The sequence below is a fragment of the Phallusia mammillata genome, chromosome 5 (genome assembly GCF_965637545.1).
Source record: "Phallusia mammillata chromosome 5, kaPhaMamm4.hap1.1, whole genome shotgun sequence".
NCBI classification, from domain to species: domain Eukaryota; kingdom Metazoa; phylum Chordata; class Ascidiacea; order Phlebobranchia; family Ascidiidae; genus Phallusia; species Phallusia mammillata.
The window spans coordinates 4,761,007-4,780,048 of record NC_137256.1 but is presented as its reverse complement, the minus strand read 5'-3'; the positions used below and the strand labels follow the sequence as shown (position 1 = coordinate 4,780,048).

The window sequence follows — 19,042 nt, the reverse complement described above, 5'->3', positions numbered from 1 at the left end:
ATAAATTCAGAAATGAGATTCGCTGTTTAAGTGTATTTCGCAATATGAAAGAAATCGTAGCAGCACAATTGCGCTAAAAAATTCACCACATCCGAAATTTTATAGCCTAAATTTCTTGCTCTGAATTTACACAGGCCAGGTAGTCTACGCTTGCCCTAAAGCAGCCGGTCACCAAGCATTCACCACCATATGGCAAGACGTCGGCTAAAAAAAATCTAGCCTGCGGTGGGATTCGAACCCACGACAGGAGTCTTTCCGGGACTGGCGCATAGGTAAAGAGGTTAAGGTTTGACAGAAACCAGTGGCGTAGGCAGCCGAAAATTTTGGAAGGGGCCAAATAATTTGTTTTCCAATACCGATTTTTGCTAACGCTTGACGTTAAAGGCGTGCTTTTACCAAACACGCGACTTAACAAACTGTGGTTCGACGGGACAGCCAAACGATTTATTTACTGATTTATTCCACGTTTGCATAAATATATAAAAAGCATGGATTTCGTCTACAACTTGGCGACAACAGTCATCTTTGGTAGTTAATATATTCCTTTGATAGTTAGGAGACGAAACTACACTAAATTCAATATTCTCAATATACAACTTTGAAAATTTGGGAGGGGCCGTGGCCCCTTTGGCCCATCCCTGGCTACGCCACTGACAGCAACCACAGCACCGCAAACACATTCTCAAAACACTAGCACTTTAAACACTGACAATTACGGACGTTTATTCGTGTTTAGATTGAAAATTTTCAGATGCTGGTACAGCTGGAAAAATTTCTTGAATCGCACTCCGTTCATGTGGGTTCAGGCCGAAATGCCATAAATCAACCATCAGCACAACTCTGGTACCAGAAGTTTTGCGCCAGCATTCAACAGAATGAAAATACGAATCGTCAAACAGCACACAGTTTCCCTCCGACCAGGTTGTAGTTTTACTACCGACAAGCAACTCAAAACCTTCCGGTATTTGTAATCCTGAAATGCAAATACATGAAGGTTGGTTTAGGCCAGTGATTCTCAAACTGTGTTCCGTGAGAGATTTACAAGTGTCATGCGAAATATTTCCTATTTTAAAGTGCAAACATTCAATGGTGTTCTAGGACTCCATGACGTAATACTGGTGCACATGACCACGTATCAAAGCTCATATTTTAGCTATTGGTAATGAAAAGCATCTTTACCCAGCACAATAAAGTTGAAAATTGACAGTCTAGGAACAACTTTTGTTAGTTTAATTACCTGCGAAGTGTGCCACATGAGGAAATTTTAGTTCTTTAAAGCGCCGCATGCTTAAAAAGTTAGAAACCACTGGTTAGGCTAAAACTCGAACAGTAAAAAAATGGAGCCATACCTAAATGACAGCGACTTCTCACGTTGCAAGGTCCATAGTGAGCGCTTATAGATGTTCCTGGCTCCAAAACGGTAAAGCAAACGTTACCAAACGAGCATTCGTACAATAGATCATCCAAACTCTTCACTATTGTCATGGTTTCTGGACACAGTTTACAATTTTGCATCACCTGAAAATAATAAATTCGTGCATTTAATGGGACTTTTCGTAAACTTACAAAATAGGTAGCTGACCTCAGAGCCTTGATTGATTAAATAGAATACGCTCCATTGTCCAGTTGGTGTAGAGTTTATCGTCCAGTTTGTTTGATTAAAGTTGGCTGTACTAGAAATTTCCTCAAACTCTCGAGCTATGGTTTCCCAGTTCGTTTCAAGGAAATCCACATCTTTCTCATGAAAACCTCTCTCAATAACCGGAAAACTCAATAGTTCAGGCAAATAAAATTTAGTAGGTTTTCGTTCTTCGTCCTCATAAACATCGTCTGAAATCCAGTGCCCTAATCGTTCAAGTTCTCTTGGATTTTTTAAAAACTGACGTCCAGCTTTCACTTTTAGTTGGGTCAAGTTGATGACAAAATTGCATCTAAGACAGTTTGGGCTTGAGCAGAAATTGTCATGGGACCTGGTGACAGGTCTGTCTTTTGCTTTTTTAATAACATGATCAAGAAAAATCACAGTAATTACTACAAGACCTATCAGACGAGTAACTGTTTCAAAAGAAAACCGGTCTATGTCCGCATAGGACATGAGTTAAATAAAAAAATTCCTGTAAATCAAAAAGAAATGATTGCATAAAGTTGTAAAAATCATGCCAATAAACACACTCCACAGGCAAATAAGTTCATGATTAGGATCACAACATCAAAAAATATAACCAGGCCAATCAAAGACCCCCAAATTCGTTTCCTTAAACTACGTTTAACGCAAACAGTCGAAAACACGTTAAATAATGCAGACGAGCATTTAAAGCACAGCAATGTGAATGGCGCGAAACTAAAACACAACACTGCATGCAACAGACTATTATTCGGCAACAATAAAATTGGATCGGCAAGGCTCTTTTAGCAGCAGTTTAAGACAAGGTTGCTCGCTGTTTGCCTTGGTAGTATTCCGGCTTATTAAAACTACTCTTGTCACGTGAACGAATAAAACCGGCATACAAGCGATCCAACTTGTTTCGTTCAATTGGTGTAAGCGATGGCCGAGTAGATGACAAAGCAGTCTGAATATGTTGCTGAGTTATTACAAGAGTCGGGGTAGAATTGTCCAAAGGCCTGTCAGTCCCAGCATTACCAAATGTGTTGCATACGGTTTGAACTGATTTTGTAATATCGGCAGGTACATCGTCGCATCGGCCACTATGTAAGGAAGGGTAATAGGCAATGTCATTAGCATTTTGACCTTGGCTCTTCGCTTTGGGACCTTTCGTGCCAGCTGCACCTGGACAAAGCGTTTCGTCAAAACATATCTGATAGTCTTCGATGTCGTACTGTAACTGGGAATGACTTGGGTTCATGTTCACTTCCTGTATTGATTCGATAAGCTGTACTGCGGTCTGCTTTAAATCCGCGACTGATTCGTTGGAAAGTGGCAAAGACAGGGGATCTTGTTCCAGCTGTAAAGGCGCCACAAGACCATTAAACTGAGTGATTTCCTCAAGTTCTAAGCCCACCGCGCTTGAAGACGAGATAGTAGTTGACTCAGATACAGATGAATAAAGCTGAAATTCAGCGCGCAAACTCCCTTCGGATGAAGTGAAATCATTTTCGTTATCTTGGCAAACCTCATGCACTGCTTCGAGTTGCGCATTGTACAAGAGCGCTTTCAGATCGGCTCCGCTAAAGTTATCACAAAGCTTGGATAACTGACCAAGGTCGATATCATGATGCAAAGGCAAATGTGCACTTAACGACTTGAGTATTTCCAATCTCTCAGCTACTGTGGGCAACGGGCAGTAGAGTAGATTATCTAAACGTCCTGGACGCAGCAGTGCTTGGTCTAGAAGATCTGGGCGACTGGACGCAGCCATTACAGTTACACCCACCAGTGGTTCAACACCATCTAAATGAGTAAGTAATTGGTTAACAACACGGTCAGTCACACCCGTGCTGTCATGACCGCGAGGTGGGGCAAGAGAGTCAAACTCATCAAAGAATAACACACATGGGGCTGCAGCTCTTGCACGCGAAAATAGTTCGCGAACTGCTGCCTCGCTTGCTCCGATGTATTTACTCAACAGTTCTGGGCCTTTGACTGAAATAAAGTTGAGCCCGCATTCGTTTGCAACTACACCAGCAACCAGAGTTTTACCACATCCAGGTGGACCAAACAACAGTATACCTGTCTGTGCTTGAAATCCCACTTGTTCAAATATATGCTGGTATTTCAATGGCCAAACCAACTGCTCCATGAGACTTTGTTTAACAGAATGTAATCCACCCACGTTTTCCCATGTAAGTGGTGAAGGTTTGTGCAACCTAGCATTTTGTAGGGACGCTGGAACAAAGTTATGCAAAGATTCAACTAGGACATCCACAGTTAGGGCTTTCTCGAAAGCTTGGCTACTTCTGTCAGACAACTTTGCTTCTGCTAAGTGGCAAGAACGTTTTACAACCTTGACTAAATCTGAAGGAGCAAATCCTTCTGTTTTTTCAACAATGACGTCCAAGTTTGAAGGACAGCCAAAATCAGTTGAAGTTTCTACTATAGAAGACAACATTTTATTGCGCTGAACTTTGTTGGGCAAACTAATGTGAATGTGCTTCATGAAAAGATGCTCAGTAACACATGTCAGCAGTGGATGCAGGCTTGCTTTACTTCTACTTGTGACCAATACAGCAACTTTGGTTGGTTTTGATTTAGCGGAACAAAACAGTCCTTTGATACTCCGTTTTATCAGGCAAGCGACATGCATAGAATACATGGCATCTGGTGTTTTATCCTCATCAGACGACTTGGGAGTCAAATGATCTAAATCATCCAGTAGTAAAATTGAAGGTTGCTTCCACAACAGCTCTGACACTATCCCATCAAGTTTCCTTCTAATATTCTCAGGCTTTTTACCAGATAGCTTGCTACAGTTTATAACAGTGGTATACCCATGTACAGAAGTATCTGTGCCAAACTTTCTTAAAGCAGCATTACATAGAGTACTTTTGCCAGTACCTTTAGAGCCAGTTACGAGAATAGCTGAGAGATGTGACATATTGCTGGTGAGTGTGGCAGCAATGGGACGCGATTTCATTGCGAGTTCAAGGCAATGGCTCAAATCGGCTACATGTGATTCCATGCCATTGCAGTGTAGTAAAAAGCTTTCAACTGGAACCACAGGATCAACATCACTTGTAACATTTTGTGATTTAGCAACAGCAAAATTAAGTTTGATTTTTTGTAAGTCATCTGGGCACAAAAGATAGGTTGATTTGTTGTTATTTTTGTCTGGAGTTTTGGTTGTTATGCCAGAAATAACAACTTCTAAATCATTTCTAACTTCTTGTTCACCTTTTGGAAAAGAAAAAGTTGGAAAATACAGAATAGTTCCTACAGATATAGGAAGAGGATTGTCAACATCACAAACACTATCAATCCATTGTCTAAACCAATGCGTTATATTTTTTATGTCACTTTGTGCTATGTCCTTTGAACATTCAATTATCTCCAGTTCCAAGGTGTTAACGTCATCACACAGCAATGGAAGGCTATTCAACTTTGTCAAACGAACCTTGGAACAATTTCCGATTTTCATTTGCTTCCGGAGACAGTGGGGAACCTTCAGATGGTGCAAAGTCGAAATGTCACATGACATGGCAAAGTTGCTTTGAGGATGAACATACATTCTTACAACACAAGTAGGATTGGCAGCATCAGTTTTCATATCTTCTATCTGCTCAGGCACCTTTCCCTTTTGTTGGGCATTTTTAGTTTCAACTTCTAATTTTTCTTTAGGCGACATCAATTTTGTAAGAAGCACCAAATAGAGCACTGCATTTTTGTCTGGGTGTGTATCAGACAAATGCAAAAATACAGTATTGGCCTGGTTGTAAATGAAACTTGTTGAGACAGTTGGGTCAATTTGATCCAATGGTTCTACGCGCATCACAATATCAAAGTTGTGGGGTAGGGAGTCCATTTGGTTTCTTAAGTCTTTAATGTTTAGTTTGCCAGAAGTGTATTCTATGGGTAGGTCATTATTTTCATTTGGAAATATCAAAGACTTTAAGTGAGCATAGAGATTCGGAAGCAACTGTTTCCACACAAACATGACTATAAACTTTACCGCATCATACAATCTGCAAAATATCTTCAAACGAATTAAAAATCCCCCAGTATCCTTGTTTTGACAGTTCACAGTTTCTTTTGGTACTGAATCATTGGTTTGGGCAGTCACCTGTGGTAATTTAGCTAGAGTCTTTGATTTAGCTTGGGCAGGTATTTTTGGAAGAGTTGATTTAACCTTGGGTTCAATAATTAACTCAGACAAGTGCATCAGTGTTGTACACTCTGCTGTTGGTTCAGTTTTTACCACCCTCATGTAGATGCAAACATTCTTATCAACCCACAGTGGAAAAACTTGACCCGGCCACACAATTCGGAGTTGATCCAGTAGATGCATTTCAACTTCATTGGCATGGAGTTCTAAAATTTCCCAATCATCAGGAGTCAAGGGTTCAATCCAGGCACTGACACACACCGGTACATTCTGAATGCTTTCAAGTAGCAAACTCGAGCCATTTTTCATTGCAAGTTTGTTTGCGTACAGCCCATTTATTCGCAACTCATTTGGGCTTCCTTCTCCAATAAATGGAACCAAACTAAAATAGCAGTTGCCATTTGTAGACTCGATCTTTGCAACAATGATTTCATTGTCTGATTTTTGCTGATTTATAGTTGACAACAGTTTTGGAGAAACATGTCCAAGGCAGTTCTTCACAGAAGAAAACTTCACCTCAGCGGTCACTTTCATCTACAAGAAATAACAGCTTTTATGCAAAGTTGCCTAAAACAAACTTATATAGTCTGTTATGAACAACTGATGCACTGAACCAGCCATAAAAATGTCAAACTGAAGCAAAATATTCAAAACATAAAATTTATTTTTTGAAACTTGGGTAGAGCTATAGACAAAAATAATAATCGCTTTCAAATAAATTATCACTTGCTTTGTCATTAAATGTTGCAAAAATCTTAGGGTCCAAGCTAAAACTTTAACAAATAGAAACTGACTAATAACTTGAAAGCGATTTTTATTTTTTATTATTTTATTATTATTATTTTTATACCACATACAATAACTTGCCTTTTAGTAGATGACAGAAATCATTACAAATCTTTTTAACAGATCATTTTCCCCTAAACCTGTATAGAGAGTAACAGTTTGTTTTTACTAGCCAGCAGATAAATATAGCATACTTTGAAATGCAATTTAGAATGTTTTACACCAGTAAACCACACCACAAATAGGCAAAATGCACAAATACACCAACATGATCACCATATTTTTAAAACTTAGGGTCACAAAAATTGTAGCAGCTCAGCATTTAAATTCAAAGTGAAAAGCAGAAAGCGTGCCACTTCAAATGAACAAAAAAGTTTTAGTTTTTGCAAGTTTAGGTTATTTCACATGCAAAACAACTTTGGGCAAATAACAGCTAATAAAATTCACTCAACCCTCCCACAAGAAAGGATGAATCAAAACAGTGAACAAAAACATACTAAAATGCAATTAATAAACAACACAATTTGAAATGTCAGCTACTTGGTTCCGAACTTCTGACAATTTTAGAAGAGACACCAGTTTAATTAGTACTGTAGGCAAGTTTGTGTATATGAGCTTCATATCCCATTTTGTAAGTGTTTAAATGTGAATGATCATGAAACTTTGTGTTTTATATCAGTTCTAAATGCTTTGTCCTGGGACCATCTCCATTCATCAGCACACATATGATGCTTAGTTAAATCCCAACCATGTCCACTCATTTCGTTTAAAAAGTGCTTTCCATCTGATTAAAATTAAAACATCATTATAAAAAAGTCTAAAACAGATAGGTAACGTACATACCTTGTGCTGAGCTAGGAAAGTGTTTATGAAGCAAAAATGCATAAAAACAAGCTTCTAGTATGTCCTGTGGATTTGCTTGGTCTTGTAGTGCAACATAAACAACTCCTGCAATGCACATGTTGATAATGTTAAGCGTTGCAGTACATAAACTATATGTGATGTTTTTTTGGTTAAACTAAAGGTGCACACTTTAAATAGGGTGACATTACAAAATAGACCACATCAAGTTCTAGTCTAAGCACCTTGTTTGAGTATTTGCTTGTATTATGCAAACACTTTTTCTACATATCCTTTATTTAAACTAGAAGGGTGGCTTAGCACATATTGCCCTTGCATATACACTATAACACATATTTTCTACACTAATTTTATATTAGGTCCCATATCATCCATTGTCTTTTGTAACCTTGGCTGTTTCTGCAAGCAAAAACTCATGGGTCCCCCACACATGCAAAGTTGTAAATAATACATTTCAAGAGATAACCATGAGAAAGTCGGGTGTTGTAAGGTAAAACACAGTGATCGGTACTGTGCCTGAATAAATATGCTATATGGAGAATAAACTATTCAAATTCAGTCCATTTATACATTTTTGAAGGTTTTTCTATTTTATGGTCTATCTGAGAAAAAAAGTGTTAAACAGTGAGAAAATAGGCTAAAACACAACAATCAGCTCCTATAACACAAATCAGCGCGAATTGCACGTGACTGTTGGGGGCTAGTGGAGTAAATGATAGAGCTACAGGGTTGAACCCAACAATTAACACCTATAAATATTGCACTGTACAAGCTCTCCAAATTTCATTTAATTCAGACATAGTTTGAAAAATTGACCCATTTTGGGGGGCTAGTGGGGTAAATGCTGGGGCAACAGGGTAAAACACAACATTATACACCTATAAATGCACACTCTACAAGCTGTCCAAATTTCATTTAATTCTAACATTGTTAAAAAATTGACCCATTTTGGGGGGCTAGTGGGGTAAATGTTGGGGCGACAAAGTTGAACATAACAAACAACAACTATAAGTAGCACACTCTATAAGCTGTCCAAATTTCATCCAATTCGGACAATGTTTAACAAATTCACCCTTTTAGGGGGCTAGAGGGGTAAATATTGGGGCTACAGGGTTAAACACAACAATTGAAACCTAAAAATGACAAATTATACAAGCTGTCAAAATTTCATCTAATTCCGACAGCGTTTAAAACACTCACCCATTTTAGGGGTTAGTGGGGTAACTGATGGGGTTTAAAACCCAAAAGTATAAAATATGAAACCACAATGACCCAATCAACAGTCATGTAAAATTTTATCCAATTCTGACAATGTTTAACATTTTGACCACTAGAGGTGTTATTAGCAACATTCGTCAATGCTTCTGACGTCATAAGGCTGTTAAGTGTCAACTGCAAAACATCCTCGAACAAACCCACAAACACTGGTAACAAATGTCTGGTTGCCTTTATAACACCTCAGAAAACTAACATTTGTGGTGCGCACCAACAACATTTTACACTTTGGGGGCTAGCGGGGTAAATACTGGGGTTGTCATGACAAACGAAGCAGATGGCACATCTGCACAACCATATCTACCATCTGTGAAAGTTTCATCTAAATTCACCAAAGATTTCATGGCAAAATGGGGTGGACAAACTTCAGGGAAGGGGACCCATAATAAACATTTCAGAACATTAATGAAGAAACAAACAAGCCTTAAAAGTGGCTTGGTGTTGATTTATTCTGGTTATACAGTAGTAACTAGTAATGATGCACCGAAATTTCGGTTGGCCGAATCCGCTGTTTTCCAATGTTTCAGTTTCCGCCCGTACTTTTTTAAAAATTCAGCCGAAACCAAACTTTTTTATTGCATTGAATCTAGGCCTTAAATTTCATTTTCGCCCATATGAAACATCAGGAACTATTTGTTGTATCCATAAAATACGAGCCACGTTGTCTGCAAAATATTAAATGTTTACTAAAGCTTATACATTGTGAAAGTGATTTTAGTTTGTCAAAATTGAGTTCTCCCGCATCAACAACGCAAGGTTCAGTTGAAAACATCCATAAGAAAGGGGATTTTAGGTTCGGCCTGAACCTTTTTAGTCGGGTTCGGTGCATCACTAGTAACTAGTCCAATTGGGTTCAAAGGTTATGTGTTGTACACCCGTGAGTTAAACAAACCTTTTCTAAGTTGTGTTATAAACCTTTGATTGTTTGTTTTACATTTAGACATTACATCTTCCAGCTCCTTTTCACTTAGCTCCAAATCTTGTAACTTGCATCCCAACTGAAGCCAATCATATTTTATTACTTTGAACAAAGGCTCAGAGTAGTTGGCTTGTGGAGGTTTTAATGCTTTATATGCAACATAGTGATCTACTGCGTTGTCAAATCGATGTCTGTTGAATGTTTCCATAACGACACTGGAGACAGCCTGATAGTTGGCGTAAATATGGAGTACAGTGAAAATCAAAAACAAGGTCCATGTCAGTAAAGGGTTGTTTGCAAGAAGAGGGGTCATCATCAAGCTGGTAATCAAGGCCATTAGGTTTACCAAAGTTTCCTAGGAATAAATTAGTATTATGGTATTTCATTAAATAAACTTAATACTGTCACTTATACCTGAGAGCCATCTTTTGCTGAAACATCGGCCATATTGTTTCGTTTGGCTTGGTGCATTGTTAATGCTGCTCTAGTGCATCCACCAGCAACTCCAACCAATGAAAATGCCAAACCTTGAAAAAAAAATTATTGATCATTTAGAGACTGTAACAAAAATGCACAAAACATGAAACGGAACCTGCAGCGCACATGGTAGATGTGAAGTAGATTTTAGGTAACATCGGGGCAACTAGTTGTATACAGATGGCACAGTCGTTCAGTACATCTGCAAAAAGCCTCCATTGCTTAGCATTAGCATCAAGGCTGGTGCTAGATAAAATTACAAACACTTAATATGTATTTCAGTCATAAAACAACAGTAAAAGTAGTTAAAAACAGAACTTACCCATAAAAGTAAGCGAATGCAATTCTCCCTACCATACCAGTTCCATCTGCAAAAAAATCCAGGTGATATGTCTAAGGCAAAGAAGTTATTACTACTGACAATTCTGGAGATTTGTATGCCAAACTTTTACTGAATGATTAACCAGAGTATGTATGTAAATACCTGAAACAAGTTCAGGTTTTGGGATAAATAATCCCTATCACAAGTCATTGATGTTAGTTGTAGTTTTTCTGAATTTTATGATGCTAATGTCATAAACAATCAAAAACATAAACTTTCACTGAGGAAGTCTTCAACTAGAAGGGTGGCTTAGCACATATTGCCCTTGCATATACACTATACCCTATTTTAAAAGATTAATATATTTCCTTTACATATTTTATATTGGGTCCCATATCATCCACTGTCTTTTATAACATTGGTTGTAATTAGGAATATACATATGGAGGCAGACCGCGAAATACATTCAAATTAAACTGACAGGTTAAGGTATTTAATCGTCAAATGCAATTTATCCAATCCAAAAGGTCATAACTTTTTTTGATACATTTGAGCAGGCTGTGAGCTAAAAAAATTAGGAAGCACTGGCCTTTACAGTAATGAAATATGCAATTATTGGTATGTAATTAATTAGAATCCTTTTTATACCTTTTAGTAACCATGTCATAGTAGCTGCTACAACTGTCGCAGATTCATCCCCAACTCCGCTACCTTTTAAAACAGCATGAGTAGCTAATGTTCCAGTAATACTGCTGCAAAATGCTTGAATCGTATCCCAAATCTAAGATAAATACAATCAGCAATCAAACAAATATAAACAGCATTGTACTATCCCAAAATAATCAGTAGTACTAAATACTGTATGATACTGCATGATATACCCCCTATTCCTGCATGGTAAACAGTTTTAATGGACATAATACTTCATGCAGAAATTTTCATTGTGTGGATTTTTAATTGTGCTGACAGTCAAAGCTATTCAGGTTTGAGTGAGGGTTTGCAATTGAAGTAACACTACCATCTGGTTTCACTGGTCGTTTTTTATATGTTCATATTCCTCAAACCATGCACAATAATACTATGTGGTGCACTGGCATCCACTTATGGTGCCGCCTCCCTGGGTATCTGTGTCGCTGACTACGTCATAAACAAGTTTTGCGTTAATTTATGCACATACAATTTTGTAGTAACTCTGTACTACTGCACAGTCAAAGACTGTCTGGTTTGAACATACAAACCTTTCTGAAAAATCAAACAACGTATATTGTTACGTCACAAACATATACTTGAAATGTTACATGCAGGGTTGTCATACCGTCCTTATTTCTAAGATTTGTCCTTATTTTAAAGGGCAATGTCTTAGAAAAAGTTTTTGTCCTTATTTCTAAGAACTGTCCTCGTGTTTGACTTGAGTCCTTATTTTGTCTTATTTTTAACAATTACAAGTCAAATCCCTGCTAAAAGTAAACCTAGACCTGGGCTGTCATGAGATGCACTACATGTTTTCTACGAACAAGGAGTTGGAACAAATTGCTCCTGGCAAAAAACAAGACATGTGATATGTCAAGGCTCGTATAAATGCAAAGATTTGTTCAAAAACGTTTATATCGTTTGATATGAAAGTCCAATTGTTCGTGTGTCCTTATTTTGAGTTCCATGTCGATGGCAACCCTGGTTATATGCAATGAGCCATTGGATAAAAACATGCAAGAAGTGTTTGCTAAAACTCGGTCAGCAACTTTGACACAAATTGACATCGTTTACAAAGGGGGTAGCTTTTAGTTTTTTTCAGGGTGAGCCGCATAACATGAAAATGACATTAGACGACCACATAGCTTACAAGCACAAACGCAGCGCTGTTCCGCAATTGTGGTCTACAAAGAGCTTTTGTGGGACCAGCAGGAGCTACAATATTATTAAGAGATAGCGCTACTGTCGAACAATAAAATTATGTGGCATAAACTACTAACTTCTTATTTATGTCATCACAATTAACAAAGAAAGGCACCTGTATACGCACAGTAACGAAAGCATTGATACTTTAAGTCTTGTCTGTGATGTAACAAACTGTTTTGGATCATTTTTATGCGTCCTGTGAAGTGTAAAACTAGGTAAACTTAAGACCACATGTTGTTGTGGGAACACTTTCGTAGCAAATTAACTTTCAACGGTTGACTCGTTGTTTTCCAAGATATATATTTAGAACAAATACCTTCGCGGGCTTTACTTTGGTAATTCCTCATTTAAAAAAAAACTAAACTTAAATGCGTTACATGCAATTTGCTGTGTAAATAGAAAACATGGTTGAAACCAACCAAACGACCTAGAAACGTAAGAAAAGATTATTATAATGGCTTTTTAGACGCATGTGCGCCTTGTTGCGGAAAAATAAAACATGCTTTGTAATAATTGTTGCGGGGAAAGAAAAAATGTATTACTGTACAGTTGGGTCGGCATCAGCTGCTAATGTTATGTATACAAGTACAGTAACACTGCAAAGGGTGTAACTTGCGACGTTAGGTGACGTCCAGGCTGAAAATATTTTCGTCTTTACCGAGTTATAAAATTCTGCCTCCCCGCCGATTTTAGCAAGTGGGCGCCTATGATGTGGTGTACTATGTAGTTTTACTATGCAGTACCCATGTGGTATTTAGTACCACACAAACACAAACCTCTAAACATAAATCTCATATTCCCATTATCAACTGGCACTAACTGATGCACATACATACCTGATATTGCATGTAGTCTTTGCTCACACTCTCTGGATAACCTTGGGGCAAAAATACTGCCTGCAAAACACATGTATAAAATTTTTCTATCATATGTAAATACTGTGTAAAATGTTGTCAATACCTTGAGGAACAAGAAGAAATTAAATCTCTTTGCATTCGGTTTAATTTGTTGAACAAGGTGGTTGTTTTTGTTTTCTTTGTACTCATATACTTTTGAGTTTGGTGACCCATAATACTCAATAACATGCATTGTTACAAACAAATCTGCAAAAATATAATATTTTGGATTGAAACATATATAAACAACAAATACACAAGCGTAAGTGTGCAATTGCAATTAACTATTTAAGTGGTTGTCAGTACGCTATGCTAAGAATAGAAAAACAGTCTTAAGCAGTTGATGACATACAAAACTGCACTTTTCTGTCACAATATATAATTTAAATAGATTTTTTCCCAAGATCATCCAGCTGTCTTTGGTTGCCTGATTTAACAACCCACTTTTTAAATTGTTCCTCAACAAGGGATTGAAATTGCTTTCTTTCATCTTTGGTCATAGAGGATTCTTTAACAGCCCGCTTCCATCTTTCCGTTGCTCTTTGTTTTCCCTTGACAGCTTGTGCATATTCTGCAGGTAATCCACCAGGTATTTCACTTGTCGAACAGTCAATTGAACTTGCATTTGGCTTGAAAGGAATGGTAAACAAATAGAAATCTGATGGTTTCATAATCTTAAACAAAGCTTGCATATCAGTCATGTCCCCAGCCCCTTTAAATGAGTTGCTAAGTCTGGATTGACTCAAAGATATGTTCCCCGAATTTCCGACACAAACTGGGTTATTCCATTGATCTGTTTGAGGAGAAACAGTTAAACCAATGGATGCAAGATGGCTTTCAAGTTCTGGATAAAATGTATTGTAAGGAGCAAGTGTTATGGGTTGACTAGACAAAGTGTTGTTGTCACTGGAGATAATTGGTTGTGTAGGTGTGGTGACATAAAGCACAACTTCAGAAGATGCAGATACTACTATAGATCTACACGGAGCAATGAGTGTAATATTTGTGCAACCAACAATTCTAACTGCAACAGCCACTGGCCCCAACACAAATGTAGACCCTGTGCACTTTTCAATTGTGACACACCTGAGTGGTGATAACAAATAAAAGTGGGTATCATGGCATCGGTGAAGTTTAACATAGCTTCCATCTAAAATATCTGATTGCCTCGCAATGGTCTGATTTGAACACTGGGTAAAAAAGATCAGTTTGGAATTATTTGGAGCATAGTAAGCATTTGTTAAAACCCGAGCCCTTTTTCTGGAATCTGACACAGATTTTGACCATTTTAAAGAAGACCCATTTATTGAACAGCTCATAACACCATAGGGATTGTCAGATAGCGATGATCTAACCCAAGCCTCAAAGATTCGGACTGCAAAACACCCTTCAGTTTTTTGATAGCCAGATTTTACTTGAACTCTGTGGCGAACAGCAATGTCATACAAAGAAAGGATATTATTTTGCCCTAATATTCTTCCCTTTATTATAAAGCCAAGTGCCTTAACAACATCACAGTGCAGGGTGGTATCACTATCCTTGTTAATTTCAGACAAAATCTCAAGCATCTGCAGAAGATGAGACAAGACAAATTGTACATGTTTCTGTTCATTCAGTATGTTGGAACTTGAATCACCCTTACTGCCCTCAAAGGACCGTGGACTAGCTCCAGGCCATTCATCTCCTAAAAGGGATCTTCTTAAGGACGACTTGTTGGTTTGTTGAATAAACAAAAACAGAACAAACTGCAAAGTTGGTACACGCATGTCCTGTTTGTATAGGGCTGGGCTATCAGATTCAGCATACTGATGTTGCAACTCAGCAAGTTCGATTCTTTGTTTTGACGACAGATCCATCAAATTATAAAACATTTCAAAGTAAGCCCAGGCTAAGTCTTCTTCCATTAACATCTTGTTAACTGCCATGTGTTTCCAAATGTTCCAACTCAGGTCAGGGTAGCCACCGTCTATTCCTTTGCTTTTGGCATAGATAACTACTTTCCGCAAATATGTCACTGATAACTTCACATGGGCATAAACCACACCCAAGTTAAAAACGTCCTGGTTTAACCACAGTTCAACTTCAGCCATTTTGAAATTTAATTACCTTAGCAGGAAAAACAAAAACACAAATACAAAATTGTACCGCTCACAGAAAGTGATTTCAGTTTTCCATCCTTAGGTAATTTCAAATCTCTGCCTAAGTTTGTAACGTGAACATTCAAAATATTAGATGGGGTGATAAACTCTCATATGAATTCTAAACACCAACTCCGAAATCCACTCATCGCTTACAATTACAACGTGCAAAACAAACAATTGCTGAAAACGTGTAAGAATAAACAAAAATAGAAATTTAAAAAGCTATACATCTGTTATAGCACACGTGCGCCCACTGGCCGAGGATGTGCATTTCATTTTACCATGATGGGTATCATGGTACCACCACTTAAGGTCGGATATTTGCACTAAAAACTGTTTACCACATTTGCCTGTATGTGGCATAATTCGATTAAACATATGACATCAACTTCATATTCTTTGCCTATGTATGGCCAGTCAAATGAATAGCAATAGCACATATCCCACACTGTTCAGCACTACCTAACTATTAGTAAAACATACATAAGCAGAACACTGTCAAAATACAAGTAGCGTTACGCATTCCATTTCGTTTCACTATGACTAAGCAGCCTCGTAGTTAAAGGTTACTAAAAAAACTGCATGCACAGGCTTCAGGCAAACACAATAAAACGTCACAATGGCTTCTGTGATAAAATTTTGTGCACAAAATACAAGATGCGTAACAATGAAAACATCACAATCGTTTCCTCCGTAACCTTGGCTGGACAATGTGTAATTTGGCAGTGTTTTCAAACCGGAATCATTTGGGAAATTTTACATGCTGCTAAACGGTTGTGTAAAATTAAGCTCGTGAGATTTTGAAAGAAAAATGGGAAATTGTTTCAAAAAGCAAAACAGAGTAAAGGTAAGAGGGGTTTATACAGTTTATAGTAATGTGATATGGTTTAAAATTAGGTATTTGAATGTTATATGCAGAAACTCAAGGGTCACAACAAAGACAACAACCTTAGAGTGATCGAAGTTGAGAAAAATAAACCACCTCAACCGTTTCACAAGGTAAGTGTTTCTGTATTATTTTAGTGTTTAGGCTGCTATACAAGAACCAGCAAAATTGGCCAGAATGCAACTTATCATTTATGTTTAGACGGTGCCTGTGGAAATATGTGAGTTGAAAGCAAAGAGAACTACTCCAGTAAGAGTGAAAGTTTGATATTGTATGTCCGGAAGTTTTTCTCAAGCTCACAGTCTTTTCAATGCATTGCAGAAAATACAAGGACGTCAATTGGTTGTTATAGTGGACGTCCATAGAGCATTTGATGACCCGGAGGACAAAAGCGTTGCTGAGGTTGCTCATGTCGAGTTATAACTAATTCCGATCAATGTTGCATTATTTTCTAGAAACATAGTTAATGACTAATTTGCTCTTCTTCAACATGACACCACAAACATCTCTGCTTATTTATATTTGCAGAATAAGAAAGGCGAAATCTTTGCCGGTTGTGTGAAAGAAAGTGACAAATTACCTGCCGTGAAAGCAGAGCTCCCCCAGGTTGGTATTTTGTTTGTTTAGTTAAAGTTTCCTATTCCTACTTTGTTTAACATTAATAAAATGTCTGTGTTTCCTTTCAGGTTGTGGAAGATACTAACCGTGCACCAAAGCCAGCGTTGGTGGAAAAGCCCAAACCGGCAAAATATCCGGATTTTTCTTCCGTGACTACGTTGCTGGATGAGGTTTTCGAACGGGTGAGTTAAGAAGGTTTGTGTAATTAAAACAAATAACGTTGTTCTAAGCCTCCAGCTGTTTAATTGTAGTCGTTCAAAATTACACTTTTAATATCTAAAAGTAAAAAAAAAGTATATTAAACACTTAAAAACTTTTTGTTTAAAAAAAAAAATCCCGTTTTGTTTTACAGAATAAACTGTTACCTTACTCTGTTGCCTTTGCGACAAATGTAGAGGGGCCGAAGATGTGGATCGTCCAGTTAGATCAAAATCTTCTGAACAAAATCGAGAACCTCCCAGAAATTCAGCGGGGACCTGCTAATTAAAAGACAATGTGCGAATTGGCACTAAAAACATTTTCATTTTGCATGTGTAATAGTTTAGAGCGCATACTTATTATCTTGCATGACTTTTGTTGTTAATAAACTTAAAATATATAACAGTTTGTGGTCACTGATGTTTTACTATCGTTTCCACTTTTAAAGTGTTTGAAAAGGTTAGAAAAAATTATAATAGTTAGACAAAAATCTTACAAAATACTACAATTGATGCTAACTGTTTAAGAGCCGCATTAGAGGGCTCTGTGGGCCGCATGCAGACCACGGGCACGAGTTTTACACCCCTGCTTTACAATGTAAAAGTTAATTGACTAGTCACTAGTGGATATGCGCCTGTCATTTTAAACCATTTAATAATCGTTTTTTTAACTGTTTTCTGAAATCTAGTTAGTCCTGTGTTTCTCAATCTGTAGTGTCAAGATTTTGATGAGATATCCAAATAGTTCACGACGTTTATTTACTGATTGTCACAACAAGATAAGTGACGTAGCAATACGCTATTTTACCAATCGTTGTGATTTTCGACTCAGCAAATCAGACCCATAAGATTATGAAACATTTCTACGTATACCCAGGCTAAGTTTTCATCCTGTAACATCTTGTTAAATGCCATGTGTTACCAAATGTTCCAACTCAATCAGGGTAGCCTCAGTTCAACTTCAGCCATTTTGAAATTTAACTAACTTGCAGGAAAAAGTCAACCAAGAACAATTAAACGGCTCACAGAAAGCAATTGTTTTCTGTCCATAGTTAGGTTATTATTAGGGCGATTGTTTTTGACCTAAAAAACGCAAAATTTTGACCTACAAATGGAAAATTTTGACAAATTTTGACTTTAAAAAACTTTTATTTGACAAAATTTTGACGTAAGAAGAACTCAAGTAGGTAAATTACGCATTATTGTACAAAAAGTTAAAAAGTGACCGTATAGTTTAATCCAACTATAAGCGAAAGAATGTGCAAAAGTCTAACAGAAAGGCAAAAATCTGAACACAGACCTAGCCTATTCTGAAAAGGGAAATGAGCTAATTAAAAATCACTGCCAAAAAACTGCAGCTAAGACACAACAAAAATTGTTCAATACATTTGTCTAAACGAAAGATACATGAAGTATCTAAAGCAGAACCGAAGCAAGAGCTGCACATAACCCACAGCTGTCGAAAATTTTACACGTTTTGAGGTGTGTTGAGCATCACACCATATCAACCTAATTATTTTCCTTAATGGTTTATGATTCAAAATAAGTAGACAACAGGTCATTTACAACAGTATAAAGTAGGCTACAAGGTGTAAAATGAAAAGTTCACTGACAGTGCAACCTCTACAACACCACGACAATGCAGTTTGTAAACAGTTTTGACTTTGCAAACAATTTAGACAATTTTTGACCTACTCCAAAAATTTTGACAATTTTTTGACTTTTTTTGACAAGTCAAAAAATAATCGCCTTAGTTATCATAAACTTGTGATAGCGTTTCTAATGTGAACAATCAAGATAATATTGGATGCGACCAGTGGTGGGATTCAAACTTTTTGTAAGCCGGTTCTATGACAGAAGTCATTTTTCAGCCTGTTCTATTACAAAAATACCATTGACAGTAACCAGTAATGCTAACCGGTTCGCTGATCTCATAAAATTTCGTGAAACAGTTCTATAGAACCGGTGCGAGCCTGCTGAATTCCACCACT

The 19,042-nt window shown here is 37.4% G+C and overlaps 5 protein-coding genes across 5 annotated transcripts; 1 reads left to right on the top strand and 4 right to left on the bottom strand.

The window, feature by feature from the left end:
- Window positions 1-18: 18 nt before the first annotated feature.
- Window positions 19-2,098, bottom strand: LOC145230655 (aspartate beta-hydroxylase domain-containing protein 2-like). Its single transcript, XM_080096145.1, has 3 exons — window positions 1,583-2,098; window positions 1,350-1,518; window positions 19-973 (listed from the first exon to the last, which is right to left on the bottom strand). The coding sequence occupies exons 1-3, from the start codon at window positions 2,093-2,095 to the stop codon at window positions 723-725; spliced, it is 933 nt and encodes a 310-aa protein (XP_079952271.1). The 5' UTR covers window positions 2,096-2,098; the 3' UTR covers window positions 19-722.
- A 17-nt stretch (window positions 2,099-2,115) lies between these two features.
- On the bottom strand, window positions 2,116-6,708 carry LOC145230651 (peroxisomal ATPase PEX1-like). Its single transcript, XM_080096142.1, has 2 exons — window positions 6,645-6,708; window positions 2,116-6,311 (listed from the first exon to the last, which is right to left on the bottom strand). Exon 2 carries the CDS (start codon window positions 6,309-6,311, stop codon window positions 2,421-2,423), a length of 3,891 nt encoding a protein of 1,296 aa, XP_079952268.1. The 5' UTR covers window positions 6,645-6,708; the 3' UTR covers window positions 2,116-2,420.
- Window positions 6,704-13,456, bottom strand: LOC145230654 (RUS family member 1-like). The gene is made up of 9 exons (XM_080096144.1): window positions 13,274-13,456; window positions 13,150-13,209; window positions 11,066-11,198; window positions 10,418-10,463; window positions 10,211-10,341; window positions 10,033-10,145; window positions 9,592-9,973; window positions 7,407-7,511; window positions 6,704-7,347 (listed from the first exon to the last, which is right to left on the bottom strand). The coding sequence occupies exons 1-9, from the start codon at window positions 13,400-13,402 to the stop codon at window positions 7,217-7,219; spliced, it is 1,230 nt and encodes a 409-aa protein (XP_079952270.1). The 5' UTR covers window positions 13,403-13,456; the 3' UTR covers window positions 6,704-7,216.
- Window positions 13,416-16,090, bottom strand: LOC145230653 (TBCC domain-containing protein 1-like). Its single transcript, XM_080096143.1, has one exon. It carries the CDS (start codon window positions 15,297-15,299, stop codon window positions 13,593-13,595), a length of 1,707 nt encoding a protein of 568 aa, XP_079952269.1. The 5' UTR covers window positions 15,300-16,090; the 3' UTR covers window positions 13,416-13,592.
- Window positions 16,091-16,161: 71 nt separating this feature from the next.
- LOC145228142 (uncharacterized) lies at window positions 16,162-17,441 on the top strand. The gene is made up of 7 exons (XM_080093136.1): window positions 16,162-16,197; window positions 16,269-16,349; window positions 16,438-16,485; window positions 16,558-16,647; window positions 16,765-16,842; window positions 16,923-17,036; window positions 17,207-17,441. Exons 1-7 carry the CDS (start codon window positions 16,162-16,164, stop codon window positions 17,339-17,341), a joined length of 582 nt encoding a protein of 193 aa, XP_079949262.1. The 3' UTR covers window positions 17,342-17,441.
- Window positions 17,442-19,042: the final 1,601 nt, after the last annotated feature.